The sequence below is a fragment of the Semicossyphus pulcher genome, unplaced genomic scaffold (genome assembly GCF_022749685.1).
Source record: "Semicossyphus pulcher isolate SPU_LCO1_2020_fin unplaced genomic scaffold, fSemPul1.0.p SCAF_4, whole genome shotgun sequence".
NCBI lineage: Eukaryota > Metazoa > Chordata > Actinopteri > Labriformes > Labridae > Semicossyphus > Semicossyphus pulcher.
This window is the reverse complement of record NW_027211715.1, coordinates 26,943,741-26,959,051: the sequence shown is the minus strand read 5'-3', so window position 1 is coordinate 26,959,051 and position 15,311 is coordinate 26,943,741. Positions and strand designations below refer to the sequence as shown.

Here is a 15,311-nt window from a genome sequence, read left to right as displayed (position 1 = left end):
CAGGGCCTGCGTGTCTGAATGAATGATCTCTGCTGCTGATAAAATTAGTTAAGGAAATCCTTGTGACATTGCATGCTTTGATTTATGACCATGGTTAATACAAGCCTCTCGCTGTTTAAGCATGTGAACTGCTTGAGGACAAAGAATTCGTGTTGAATCTGCGTTCGGTGTTCGGTTGCAGAAATGTGATTTCATGTTTGGCAACTCCTTGAAAGACTTTTTTCCCCAGCTGGAGGCGAAAGAGAACAGTTTATCCATCTTTTATATCAAGAGTTGGAGTCATGTGCTCTAAGATCTTTACTTTTTTCATCCAACTTCTTCATGCCATTTGTACATTGTTTCTGTAGCCATGGTGACAGTTACAGACTTCTTTTTAATATCCCTTTGGTTGGTTAAACCAGACAAACACAATTTAATTCATCTTCTCTATCTTCACGCTCTCTATCTGCTTCTCTCGTCCTTCAGAGGGAGTGACGGGCCTGAAGGAGCTCGCCTTCCTGAGAGATCTCGCCGAGCAGAATTCGGTGAAATACGGCGTCGATCGGATGTTCGACCGTGACCGCTCCTCCTTGGCGTCCCAGTCCGGATCAGCAGGATCTTCGATGTTGCCGGTGGTGAAGGGAAGCATGATGGTGCTGAACCAGCTGAGCAACCTGGAGACAACAGTGGGCCGCTTCTACATTAACCTGCCCAACCGCATGATCGACCTGGCCCGCTTCAGCCTGCCCTACTCTGACCCCATGGGAGACGGTGAGTAGGGATAGAGCTGAACAGAATGCCGAGACTTATATTGAATAACATTTATATTTTTGGACAGAAAGCAAATGTTCTCATTCTGAATATATTAAGATATTTGGAAAAAATATACTGAAAAACCTGAAACTTTAGTCCCAGGGGCTACTCCTGAAGAATTAAACTGTTCCTCCAGCCCATTTTTCTTTGTTTCCACAAGATCTTAAAACCTGTGAAGATTAGTCAGATAACTAACTACTCTTCTGAGTGCTGCGAGTACTTGACCAATCACAAATGTTCAGCACTGCAAGTCCCATCCCAAAGTCCCTGTGCCTTCAAAAATTACTACTGCTGTAGCAGGGATCTTTTGTTGGGTAAAAGCACAGACTGTATAAATAGATGGACAACATAACAGCTCCCTAAAAGTGAACCAAAACCTCTCTATCACCCCCCTGCAGTATAGGTCATAAAGCCAGCCTCCTCCATGTTAACAGGTGGGACATGAGTCAAACTATAAGAACAAAATAAATGTTTCTCAAACATGGTTTCTGTCATATAGTTCGTTCTTATCATGCTGATTCACATCCAAGTGTTCATTTTTCTGACAAGTTTATTTTACATTAGTTATTTGATGCTGTAAAAAGGATGATTGACAGCTCTGTTGACAAATCCGGCTCCTGCAGCCGATCTGTTCCGGATTAGCAGAGTAGAGGAGGAACGGTGAGAGGAGACGTCACTAAAACAATCACTACAGTCATTGAAGTTTCCATACATTTAGCTTAGCTTAGCATCAAAACTAGAAACAAAGAGCAGCTATCATGGCTCTTTCTGAAGATAAAAACACTTACCAACACTTCTTAAGTTTAGTAAGTAACAAGTTAGATCTTATTTTATGTGATAAAAAAAAAAGTAAAAACAACTAATTTTGGTTTTCAGGGGGTTTGGTGCTGGTACTATTTTCTAAAGCTCAATAAGAATCTAAACTGTTTATTAACTTAAATTCTGCACAGAAACTAATGAAATGAGCTCAGCAGACTAAATTACAAACACAATGAACTCAAAAGAGACTTCCTCTGGTGTTACATGAATTAATACGGATTCTTGTTGTTCTTCCTCCAGGGTTTATAATGACCGTGAGCCGGCCGTGTTATTTTGGTAATCTGCTCCTGGGCGTGGTCGGGGTGGACGTGAACCTGGCCTACATCTTGGAGGATGTCACTTATTACCAAGACTCGCTGGCGTCCTACACGTTCCTCATCGACAACAAAGGTCAGTCACACAGAGACACACACATGCACTCGGACATAAGCGGGATGGTCTACCGCAGCGCAGGAAACGGTGCCTTTTCCAACTTGTGGTCAGCCCAGTGAGGCTCTAAATCCTGACGGTTCTCTAAATACAGTTTTCTCCAAGTGCAGTAATAACAGGTCAACGGGGTAATACAACAAACACAGCAGAACAATCAGTCACGCATTGACTGTTACTAAGCCAGTAACAAAACAAGCAGCAACAGACTACAGTGGCATCAATCTTTATTAGTCATAGCCTCAGAGAAACACTCCACATGGTTGGAGTATATTTTGGTGCAATTACACTTTTTGTCTTTCTAAACTTCCTCCTCGGCCATTATGCCTTATTAGATTTAATTGGCATGTTCTTGGTAGCTCTGGCACTCCTTTGGCATTTCATTCCCTGCTTAGCTTTGCCTCAGCGCGTTGCTACAGCCCAGGGCGGTAGCGCTCATGTCCGGTCTTGGTATGTTTTGGCCCTTTGCTGAGGAGGTCTTGAGTAAACCGCTGGTGCTGTACAGCAGGTGAGTTGTGCTCTGTAGGCCTGGAGAGCAGCGGCAGTAATGGGCAGGGCTCTGCTGCATGGCACTGAAGCTACACATTAGTCATTCAGAGTAATCGTGGCTGCAATAAGGTAACATTACTCTTGGTGACACTTTGCTCCTGCCAAGCTAATAAGATAGGAACTTGGAGTTTGCATTGCATTTACATGTATAACACAGGGAGTGAAATTAACTGTTATGTGTGTCATACAGGCTTTGAGAGTGTAACTGAAAATGTAAATGACTGCAGGTGAAGAGAGAGGTTTTTATTGGCTGTCTTTCAGATGAGTGTTTCTTGAGAAAACATTTGGCAGACCAAATGATTGAACAGAACCTAAAAGTTGGAAAGACTGAACAGTGAGAGCAGGTGTTTCTAACATGACCAGAGCTGCACGATATGGGAATACATTCATATTGCAATTAAAAAGTATTACAATTGCGATATGATTCATGATCAGTGGAAATTTCCTGAAACATAATTTTTTGTTTCACTGAAAAAACGATTAAAATCATGACCATTGAGAATTTTCTGCAGTCTGGACATTTGGATAACAAGATTCATAGACCAGGGCATCTTTACAGCAACACGGTGCTTCATTATAATGCTGCTTTTGGAGGTGCTTTGTTATCATGCAGCACAGACCTGGAATAATCTCCCAGATGATGTTAGACTCCCCCTGACTCTGAGCACCTTTAAGTCAGAGCTAAAAACACTGTTCGCACTGTTCTGAGCTTTATCCGAAGGGGCAGCTGGACTTGGTTGAAGTTCGTGAAGACGTTTCACCTCTCATCCGAAAAGGCTTCTGCGGTTCTAAACTGACCTTCACAGAAATGTTTTCCACACTGCCGACTCTACTCAATAATGTCTGAATTATTTCTTGAACTATGCATCCCTTGTCATTTGATTGATCTATTACTTACTTATTTTGATATAATCGATATTTAATTATGTTTAATTGATCTTACATTTTAATCTTTTCCAGTCTGAAAATTTTTAAATAAAAGGGAAGATCGACCATTGCAGCAGGAGGAGTCTAGTGCTGTGTCCGAAACCTCATACTAACGTACTGTCTACTACATACTCAAACAGCATGTACTGCATACTGCCTACTAACCTGACTATTAGGGTGCCGGTGGCATCATACTCAGAGCCGTCTTCTCCGTATCACGTGACTTAATCGTTTACGTATGTCTGGTCTGATCTCCGGTCCATCTCCGCCATAGTAGAAGCTGAATAGCCGCAATGCATTTTGGGGCAGTTGAGTACAACCAGTGAGCTCCCGTCTCATACTCAAATATCCGGGCCGATCTAGTATACATCCGGGCATTTCTCGCATACACAAAAATGCATATTATGAGATGGGAACGCATGACATCAGTTTTACGTCACGGTTAGTATGATTAGTATGATAGTATGATAGTATGATAGTATGCGGTTTCGACACACCGAAGGACTCCAGGGTCTGGGAGCCTAGACGAGAAGAATTCTGGGAATTCTAAAAACTAGGGGACACATTTTAACTCAATCAAAGAATTGCAGCTTTTGGGGCGCTGGTTTAGCTCAGCCCTTTGCTGCGTGTCGTCCCCCACTCTCTCCTCCCGATAGTTCCCGTCTATCTCGAGCTTTCCTATCAATAAAAGCAAAAATGGTCTAAAAATAATCTTAATTAATAAAGAATATTAAAGATTAGCTTTTGAGACATTGATAAAACGATATGATTCAGCCCTCGTGGCAGCACAGACTCATTTCGAACAGCACTGATCTTTGTGAGATTTTGGGGCCTTTAAGAAGCGAGGAGAATACGATGAACAAAAACTGGAACACGATGAGATGAAAAGGTGACATGAAAGGTTGCATGAACAGGAAAGGGGACACATTTAGGGGAGGTGAAGTACAGAGAAGCAAAACAGAAAACATTTACTCACCTGAAGTGTTCAGCACCTGAGTTTTTCACATTAAACTTAATTATTACAAGTGCATTTTTGCAGCTGTGTGCGTTTAGCTCCTCTACTGTGCCACGAAACAAGTCTCCTTTTGACTCTCGCAAATGTTTGTTATTGTAATAAATATGCTATCAAATTATAGCTTATTACTCTGCCATGGTTATTAGTGCAGCAACTTGGTAAACACTGACAAATGAGTGTCATTAAAGTTATTAGCTGGCATTCAAATGTGCTGCCAATTACAGTCTAGGTAAATACAGCGCTGACAAGAGGCTTCCGGACCTGGAATTATAAATAACAGATGAGAAAACTGGAAATAGTTTTGCATGGGAGCCATTTAGGCATTTATCTTGTGACTTTTTAAATGCGCGTGTTGATCGGCCTGTACTGAAGCAGTTTTCTGTGTAAGGACAGAGATGCCTAGTGTGATGCAGCATAAAGAGTTGAGACGACACACCACCACCAAGTTCCATTTTTTTTCTCTGTTAAAGAACGCTTTGTATCTGTTTGTTTACTTCTTTAAAACAGATGTGCTTTCAGTCCAGTATCTTCAGGGCTTTTCAGCTCTTCTGCAGTGATTACCGCTGATATTAAGAGCTCTGTTTATGTTTATGTTCAGTAATGTCTTTCTCAAAGGAACTTAATTATTTTCTGCCTTTGTTAAACGAGAGAGGACGGTGGATGGTGTCAGAAACAGGGGAGAAGAGCGTTGGGGGTGCCACACGGCAGAGGGCCGAGGATGGGAGTCGAAACCGGGGCCACCGCATCAAGACTCTAGCCTCTGTACAAGGGATGCAGCAAGGGACGAGCCAAACCGGCTCCCTGTAGCTTAAAATTTTAACCACAGAATAGCACTAAAATGAGCAGCATCCCTTTTGTTTTATGATCTGACATTGTAGCACAAACATATTCATATTATTAGTTTGAAATATTGTGTTTAAGATATAAAGGCCGAATGAGAAACCTTGTGAGTGTGATTCCTTTACCATCCTCTTTTGTGGAGGCTGCATGTATAAACTTTTACATGTGTCTGGTGTGTCGAGGACCTGAAAAAAGTAACGCTATACTACAAGATATTAGACGTGCAAGAGGTTTATGTTTTGCTAACTTTAAAATGCCGTAGTTTTCCATAATGCGAAGGCAGCTGTTCCCAAACATGTGAACGTCAAAGCCCATCCAAACCTTAAATGGCTCTAATGCAATGTAGTGCAAAAAAACCCTCCAAACTTAAGCATCTAAATAAATGCTGTAAAATTGAGAAGTAAAACTTTGTATTTATTTATTGTAAATGACCCCTCAAGGTCCCGAAATACCCACCAGTTGTCTGCGGCCCACACTTTGGCAATCACTGTGCTGGTTACCTGTAGCTGCTGTACTTCTGCTGGAGCAGTTATTGTACATTCAGGTAGCATATGGAGAACAGTTGTCAGAGATGGTCAATGGGACATTAAGTTGCATTTAGACTCGCCTGTATTCAGGAAATGGCTACGTGGAACCACCCTTTAATTGTCATTTTATCTCTTGTTTCATTTTAATGACGTGTAATTTGAAGACGTGGCTTGTCTCATGCCTGATGAACAAAAGCTAAACAGACTTGTAGAAAGTTTTTCTGTCTAAAATGTGAATTAAAAGTGCGAGCGGCATTATGATAAATATAATTATAAATGGTTAACATAACTAATGCTGCTCTTGTGGCGCCTTGTTTGACAGTACCTCACATTAGGGACCTCTGCACTCTAATGAATAATGGAAGTAGAAGTAATGGGCAGCTGTGGCTCAGTGGTAGAGTCGTTTATCGTCGGTAAAAGCGCTTTGAGTGGTTGGAAGACTATAAAAGCGCTATATAAGTACAGTCCATAAGTACACCATTTAATAATGCTTTTTGTCCTCACCTCCTTCTATGGTTTCCCAGGTTACACCCTGATGCATCCCTCACTGACCCGGCCCTACCTGATGACAGAGCCTCCCCTGCACACAGACATCATCCACTACGAGAATATCCCCGGGTTCCCTTCTGTCCGACAGAACATCCTCGGGTAAGAAAGGATGAGGGACACTATTATGAATTCAAAACTATGAAAGAAGAATTCCTCCAGCCGTGGATACATGCAGAACATATATAATGTGTATGTTTAGTTGTTAAATGCTGTGATTCTTGCAGCCTCCCTCTGGGTAGTCAGGTCATCGCTGTGCCGGTCAACTCCTCTCTGTCCTGGCACGCCAACCGACTCCGGGACAACAGCAAAGACACGTACAACGTCAGCTACGCCTGGAAACTGGTAGGTGTTTGTACAGAGCCTAACATTGGACTTGTTTTCATGAGTGTCATTTACCGGCGGCACCTATGGTGATAAGCGGTAATTGCGGCAGCACACTTCCCAGATAGACAGTGTTGCATGTGTGACGTCCACGGTTGCCTCCGGTTGTAACTCTTGATTTTCCTCGCTGGCGGTCGCTTTCCTTTTTAGACTGTTTGCTTCATCTGAGCGTCGAGTTTGTTTCTTTTTCTTTTTCTTTTCACTTATTTTTGAAGTTGCATCTGTAGTCATCCATCTTTTCTTTGTTTGATCAGCCAAATCAGCAGAAAAACAACACTTTGTTGCCGTAGAATAATTGGAAGTAAACAGATGTGAAGATGGAAATTATAACCTGGAAATCCCCTCTTTTTTCCCCTCATTTAAATGCCAGTTGTCCAGAGAAAATGTAAGCAGAAGGTTTGTTTGTATATTTAAAGCAGAGCGAGCCATTGTGCAGTCGGAGCGGAGGAGATTGATGATCTTTGAGCCATTGTAGCAGTGGGAAAAGAAAGTCTCAAACTTTCCCTCTCTCTATCTCTTCCATTTCTGTCTATTGCTTTTTGTACTGTAACGCTGTCTTTGAGCAATGTAGAGATTTATGCCCCCAGCCTTAATGTTTCCACCCAACCTCTGCCACCTTAAATAGGTTGGTGTAATAAAAACTAAGTGCTCCCACACCCAGAAACTGTCTGTCCCTCCAATCTGTTTCCTCTCACAGGAGTGTCATGCTGTAGGAACAAATGGCCTCAGAACAAATAACATCCCCCCATATTGACTCTTTTTGCTTTCTGACATTTGGATTTTTGGCAGGAGCAGAAATATCACACTTAATTCAGGCTTTTCACTTCAAGCATATTTAAAAGGCTTCTGACATTTGACAGGCGCTCCAGTTCAATCACGTCACCTTTGCCACGAGTTTGGCAGCTGTCTTTCCAAAACTTTCCAGAGCCAGAAAAATGATTCAAATGGCCTCGAAAGTAAGACTGGAAAGAGGCTTTTTTTTCTGATGCAGAGGATCCCATAATGATTTAACTTTTTTTTTTGTTCTTGTGACCATAAACAAGAAAGTGTCTTTCAAATTATGAGCGACGGGGATTTTCTCCAATTTACTGTTGAGTAATCTCTATCTATCTATCATTCTGTAGGCAGGAGCGTCAATGTTAGGGACGGCAAGTGTTCTGGTTTCTGTTTGAACTACGCTTTTAGTCCGAGTAATATTGACCAATCACGTATCAGCAGGCTGCAACGAATGCAGGAAAAACTGTCAATGAGGAGAGCAAAAGCAGGCGGAACGTAATCCGCCGTAATGACATCCCGGCTCCCATCAGCATCATCTGACAACGAATTAGCTTCTTATTAATCTCTATAAACAGACATCTGCATGCTAACAGCTAACAATCCATTCTGGATCAAAAATTCAACCTGAGATAAATTCCCTTGACGCTGTGTCACGAAAGCCGTTCAGCGTTTAGATTTCCCGACGTCCTCGAATGCATCAGAAATTATCAATCCGACCTCCGTTCAACAAACGAGCATTTTAAAAGTAGTTTTCTCCTCTTGAGGACAGACCTGACAAAGCTTCATTTTCACTTTTGACAAATCTGCATCATGATGTTGAAAATTCATGAAACTTAAGACCCGTTAATTAAAGTCAACCACATGAAAAACGGGTTATTTTTCTGTGAGTAATGCAGCATGCGGAAAAGGAAGTCTTGACTGGAAGTGGTTTATCGCTAACCGCTCGCTACACGCCCGCCATGTTCACTGTTGTCCCTAGAGGCTATATCCTCATCAGACTATAGCTGATGGGATCTGAGACTGCCTCTTGAGTTATCAGAAGCTCTGGTTCCTGTTCAAGTCTCAGAATTTGGGACCAGACTCGACCATTGTAGCAGTGGTGTAAAAGCAGTTGTTGTTGTTATTAAGACAAAGACTGATGGATTTGGTCTGTTGCTGTGATAAGTGGACAGTTAGAAATATATCGAATATCATCCTCCTTAAACCTTTTGCTTCTCTCTTGTCTTTTAGGTTCAGGACACGTCGTTCATCCTGTGCATCGTGTACGTGCAGCCGGAGATCCCAGTGAAGCAGCTGAAGAACCTGAACACAGCTCCCAGCTCCAAGCTGCTGTACCATCGTTTAGACCTGCTGGGTCAGCCCAGCTCCTGCTTGCACTTCAAACAGCTTGCCACAGTCGGTAAGACAAGCACCATATCTATAGCACTGCACTGGTATAATAACTTTAGAGTAATAAATGAGTCTACAAACTTTATTTTACCCATACTCAGCTCTGAAACACTGATTAGCATCTCTGACTGTCGCCTTTTCTCCTCTCCGTCTCTTTCCCAGAGTCCCCCACGGTGATGTTGGCAGCTGGTAGTTTCTCCTCTCCCTATGAGCACCTCAGTCAGCCAGAAACAAAGCGCATGGTGGAGCACTACACCGCCTACCTGAGCGATAACACCAGGCTCATAGCCAACCCCGGCCTTAAGGTACACAAGCATGGGATCACGGATGCAGCTGTATGCACGCACAGGGTTAATGTTGTTGACCTTACAAACACACGGCACGTAGCCAGCTTTGCTGTTAGAGAAGAAACAGACACAAAGATTTATTCTTAAATGGGTCCTAAGATAAAAGTAAAGCACTTAACTATTATTTTAATTCTGTTTCTTACTAGTAAACTTACATTAGAGCATAAATTCACTAATATTAAATAAAGCTCTGCATCTTTAAGAAGGGGACAAACCCCCACGTGGTTTTGGCAGTCTGTGTGCATTCCTGTCCTGGAGGGGGGAGTAGGGGTTTTTAGTTTGAACTCTAAGCCCCAGTCCCAGCTCTGATTCCCAGGCTGGTCTTAAAGGCCCCCTCCAGTGACCTCATCACCCTTTCAAATGTAGAAGCTTTGCAGAAAATGGTACAGCGATGTGATTTTTCAGGGTGTTTTTCGGGGCTTTGGAGCCAATCGAGTCTCATTTATTGCCTTGCTTTTGTGTGTGTCTTGATTTTACTCTCACAGTCGATATTAAAAAATATGGTAACTTTTTCAGCAACAACACAGTGCAAGTTTGAAGTTTGGGTTTTTATGAATTGGCAGGAGTCCCTATTTTTATCCACATTGTTTGAGGACAAACTTACCAAAAGTTTTAGCCAACTTTTATTTCAGACAAACTCTTACTTTCTTTCTCCTTCCTTAACTTATTTCTCCCCTCCTTGTTTACCTCCTCATTCCTGCTCCACCTCCTCTTCCTGCCCCTTTCATCCCTCATTTTTTCTCTTTTCTTTCTCCCTTCATCCTTTCCCCCTCTGCAGTCCTCTGTCAGGAACGAGGTTATGGCAACCAGTCACGTCACGGATGAGTGGATGACACTAATGGAAATGAGTAGCCTCAACTGCTACATTGTGCGCCGTTACATAGCAACGCCCAGTGGGGTGCTCCGGATTTACCCAGGATCACTGATGGACAAAGCCTTCGACCCGACCCGCAGACAATGGTGAGGCTTACTTTGGAGGGTGTGAAGGGGGAGGCGGGTGGGGGGAGAAGTGTGTGTGAATGTGTGTGTGGAGTTGGGAGATAGTGCTGGGTACGTAGGAGTTAAAGGGAATGAGTGTGTGTGCAAATTGCAAGCACATGTTGTCCTCTGCAGCCACTACTGAGCTGCATTAAGATTTTTCTCAAGATTTTTTAGAAATTAAGTATTTTTTAAACGTATAAAAATGATTTTAAAAAGTTTTATTCTTCTGGAAAGTTCAGTCTTTTTATTAAGATGATTTCAGCACAATGTGAAGAGCTGAATCGCTGTTTGACCAAGGTTTTTTTTTCTGATGTCCATTAAAAGATTTAAAGCCCAATTTTTACAGTTAAACACTTGGTCAGACCTGTCTTTATATATACGTACATGTATACGTACATGAATTAATCATAAAACAAAGATTCCAGGCATAGAAGAATGATAAACAAAATGTATTACAAGCATTTAAATTAAAAGGAAACTTGGAAAGTTTAGGTTTTTTTGTCAGTACATTCAGCGGATACTCTGCCTCTGCGACAAAAATAAATGTTAACATTCTCAAGTTTCCATAATTAATGACCTGTAAGATTATATCTGATTTACTTGCAAGCCATGAAAGAGGTCAGACACGCTGCATTAAATATTCCTCTGCTTGTGTGATGTGTCGTGTAGGTACCAGCATGCTGTAGCGAACCCTGGCCTCATCACCTTCACGGGGCCGTACCTGGATGTGGGCGGGGCGGGCTATGTTGTCACCATCAGCCACACCATCCATGCCTCCAGGTAAGAAGAAGAACTTTTACTGCAGTTAACCCTTCTTTACTGCATCACAGGAAATCGAGTCCTGCAGGTCAGGTATTTTCCTTTAAAAGCATTGGTTAAATAAAAGTACTGATTTAAAGCGAGACTATGTAACGTATGAAAAAAGAAATAATCTTTCTCTTATAAATGAAAAGTTAGAGTCATCAGCATGAAACTGACATTGGACTGGTTCAATACACCCAGGGGTTTAGCTGCGACCGACTACCTTTGATCTGGTGTGCAGTAGCTTATGGTGGCTAATTTAAGCTAATGCTAGCAAATGTTAGATTGATATTTCTGTGTGACTGACTTTACTGAATAAGAAAATAGGATTTTTTCCCCCCTAACCATAATGAAGGTTTATTGTGGTTATAAAAAAAAACAAGTGTTGTTATTATTATTATTATTATTATTATTATTATTATCTTGTATTTGAGTTTCAACTCACCAAACAGTAGACAGAAAAAGTTAGCAACTAACTGGCAAACAAGCTAGCTGCTAACTTGTCTAGCTAGCAATGTAGCACTGGAGCACTTAGCAGCTAACGGCCATGATATTTTATTTTTTATTGGACTTCTGCCAGGTGGCCTGATACATGACTCTGAACAAATGTTTCTCTGCGTCTGCTGAATGTGTAAAGAAGTAACAGTTCGCTATCAAGTTTGACATATTAGCTTTAAAGACTTAATTGTGAGCTCTGCCCTGAAGTCATTTCAGCAGAGCGCTCAATCTCTGAGGACAGGAAGTAGTTTGAAGTAGGATTAGGGAGACAATTGACCGTCTTTGCTTCAGGGCTGTTGTGAGTGACCAAATATCCCTCAACCAAATGGTCTGGTTCCAGTTATCTTCAAGTATCCACTCTTCAAAAGTGCTCTTGAGCAAGCCCCTGTATTCCAACCACGCCCTAGTGTGAAAAAGTAAAGTTTTGCTGCAGCTACTTTGGCACAATGTTTTGGACACAGTCCCTTTGAGCTTCAGCTGCCGCTGAGATTAAACTGTTTATGTTTCTAGTTCTGTTAGCTTAAAATGCAACACCATAGCCACAAAACCGCTGGCTGTAGCACAATAGGAACTGTTTACCATGCTCCATGCAAGTGTGCAGTGTACACATAAACATTGTGCGTCTGATAAGTGAGGATTACTGTGTTGATGCCTGGCTCAGTGAGCATACTCTAACTTTACGCAGTCTGTGGTCTGCATAAACAGAGATAAAAAATGAGTGTGTGTGAGTGTGTGTGTGTGTGTGTGTGTGTGTGTGTGTGTTCAATGGGGATTTTTCAGCTGTTATGGGTAAACATTAAAGTCAGGTTAGATATGAACTCGATAGCTTTAGTCAGCATACACAGATTGACAGAGAAGATTTACATTTTTTCCTAATTAATACAAATTTATGCTTTGTTTCTCCTCTCTCTCTTTAGCTCTCAGATGGCCCCTGGTTATGCAGTTGCAGTGATGGGTATAGACTTCACCCTACGCTACTTCTACAAGGTTCTTCTGGACCTGCTGCCGATCTGCAACCAGGACAAGGGCAACAAGATCAGGTAGGAAAAGGATTGCTGTCTGACTTTTATCTTCTGATCTTCTCACTCCGTCATGCAAAATCATTTCCTCTCTCTTGTCTGCTTCTTCTTTTGCTTTTCCCCGTGAATGTCTTTGGAGGTTGGGTTAACTTCTGTTTCACAGAGCAAGAATTAAACTTGCAGCAAGTTGGAGAAGAAAAAAAGAAAGGGAGGAAGAAGAGATAAGCTGATTATCATGGCATTCCTGCAGGAGATGTGACGTTGCCTCTGTCTCAGTCCTACATACTTTCTCCTGCTTTTATGTTTCCCTCTTTTTTCTTCCGCCCCCTCCTTTTCCCCTCTCTTTCTCCCCGCTCTCTCTCTCTCTCACTCTGTGCTTCCTTCATGCTCTCTCTGTTGGTGTTCAGGAGCCATATAAAACAGGATTAGCCCAAAGGGGGTGTGGGGTAGAGAGGAGCTGTGTTTGGCAGAATGTTTAAGGAATGGAGGGAAGCAAAAAAAACGCTGTTCTATGCAGGTTGAAGTTAAATAAGCACTGAGGAAAAGAGGGAGAATGACTGAATTAATCCTGACCCCCCCTCTCTCATCAACGCTCATTGTGTCTGCAGTCTTTACATTTATTTATGTAAATTGTAGGTGCTTCATAATGGAGGACAGAGGGTACCTGGTCGCTCACCCCACTCTCATTGACCCTAAAGGTCACGCCCCTGCCGAGCAACAGCACATAACACACAAGGTAAAGGACCAGTAACTAATACATGATGATTACAATGAATTTCCTTCTTTCTTCCTCCTTTCCACGTCTTCTCATTTTGTCAACCCGTTTCTTTTGTCCTCAGGAGCCGCTGGTGGCGAACGACATCCTCAACCATCCCAACTTTGTCAAGAAAAACCTGTGTAACAGCTTCAGTGACCGCACCGTGCAGCGCTTCTACAAGTTCAACACCAGCATAATGGTGAGTCAGAAAAAAAACACGAGATGACTGCATGTGTGATTGACAGCACAGCAACACAGATTCAAACAGTAGCAGACAGTCAGACACACATAAACACACTCCTGTCTAGCAACATGCCAATTTATGATAGTGTAACACTGCCACCTTGTGGTGGTCCCGGGTGTTGCAGTCTCATCTTTAGTATACTTTATTTTCTATTAACTGCAGTGTGTTGTGTGTAGTGATGGAGTCTGAGTTTGTTATTATCCTAATTTTAGCCTTCACATACTTTTTCATTCATACAAACTTTTATATCAAGAAGCAGGAGATTAAATATATTTGGAAAACATTCAAATTGTGTGTAATGTAAACATGTAAATTCACTTTTTATAAATTATGGTTTTATTTTTTAAATCAACAAATTTAGGGTATGGCAAAGATGCCTAACCTTTTTATTTTATTGACTTATACTTCATACTAATTATTATTATTATCATTGTTTATTTTTTTTACTAAAGTTTTCAACAACACAAATCCACGACATACAGAACCGAACAACAACAGGCAAAAGAGTAAAAAATAAATAAAGATAAAATATGTAAGGTTGACTGGCACGAAAAAGTAGAAAAACAAACAAAACAATATACAAACAAGAAAAATACAGGATAGACAATAAAAATAGAAGTACATAAATAATGAATATAAACAAAATACCAGTATTAACATGTTTTTCAATTAACCAGTGATTTACCAGGAGTGCAGTCAAGAGTGTCCTGGCCGAGATGGTTAGCTGTGCAATAACAAAGTTGTGTAGAACAGTGGCTCTCAACTGTTCAAGCCGTCAAACCCATGTCCTTCATAATACAAGCGCAGCATAGACTTTTTGCCACAACTTCCACGACCCACTGAAAACAGCTCCGCGACCCACTTCCGACCCACCACTTGAGAACCACAGGTGTAGAAGATACAAAAAACAAACATCATAATGAACATTCAAAACATCTGTTGCCGGATGTATTTGCATCCATGCATACAGAATCACTTTAAATGTATCCTATGCATTTAATATAAAGTTCTTTAAATGGGCGCTGGTTTAGCTCAGTCGGTAGAGCAGGCGCCCCATGTACAGACGCCACAATCCTCGATGCAGCGACCGCAAGCTCAACCCCCGCCCTCGCTCCTTTGCTGCATGTCAACCCCCACCTTCTCCCCAATACTTCCTGTCTCTCTTCAGCTGTCCAAAAATGTCCAAAAAAATAATCTTTAAAAATAAGACTTCTATAAGAAATGTTTGTAGCTGTTTCAATACCTAGTGGGATGATTTGTTATGATATTCTCTTGTTTTTTAGGGGGACCTGACAAACCTGGTCCACGGTAGCCATTGCTCTAAGTATCGTCTGACCAGGATCCCCGGCACCAACGCCTTCGCTGGTATCGTCAACGAGACGTGTGACTCCCTGGCGTTCTGCGCCTGCAGCACCGTGGACCGGCTCTGTCTCAACTGCCACAGGTGTCTGTCCTTCACAAACACACACACACACACATTAGGGATTCACTCTTTTACCTATCAGGGGCTTTTAAGGATTACTAACATAAGATGATGATCCTGTAGTAAATTATTGAAGGATATATTTTGCATCTTTGTTTAACAAGATCACAAGACAAGCCTCTTTAGGTTTGTTTAACGCTGCAGCACAGTCATGATGTTGGGTGTGAATTGTTTTAACAATCACATCATA

General features: G+C 41.8%; 1 protein-coding gene across 1 annotated transcript in view; it reads left to right on the top strand.

The window, feature by feature from the left end:
* The window catches only part of cachd1 (cache domain containing 1), a 100,826-nt gene that overhangs the window by 72,103 nt on the left and 13,412 nt on the right, over positions 1 to 15,311 (top strand). Inside the window, exons 9-20 of the mRNA XM_069680424.1 lie at positions 466 to 750; positions 1,852 to 2,001; positions 6,420 to 6,543; positions 6,669 to 6,786; positions 8,833 to 9,001; positions 9,154 to 9,296; positions 10,117 to 10,298; positions 10,989 to 11,099; positions 12,536 to 12,658; positions 13,274 to 13,373; positions 13,477 to 13,593; positions 14,922 to 15,082. Of these exons, the coding sequence (XP_069536525.1) occupies positions 466 to 750; positions 1,852 to 2,001; positions 6,420 to 6,543; positions 6,669 to 6,786; positions 8,833 to 9,001; positions 9,154 to 9,296; positions 10,117 to 10,298; positions 10,989 to 11,099; positions 12,536 to 12,658; positions 13,274 to 13,373; positions 13,477 to 13,593; positions 14,922 to 15,082 (1,783 nt within the window). The remainder of the gene's footprint in view (positions 1 to 465; positions 751 to 1,851; positions 2,002 to 6,419; positions 6,544 to 6,668; positions 6,787 to 8,832; positions 9,002 to 9,153; positions 9,297 to 10,116; positions 10,299 to 10,988; positions 11,100 to 12,535; positions 12,659 to 13,273; positions 13,374 to 13,476; positions 13,594 to 14,921; positions 15,083 to 15,311) is intronic.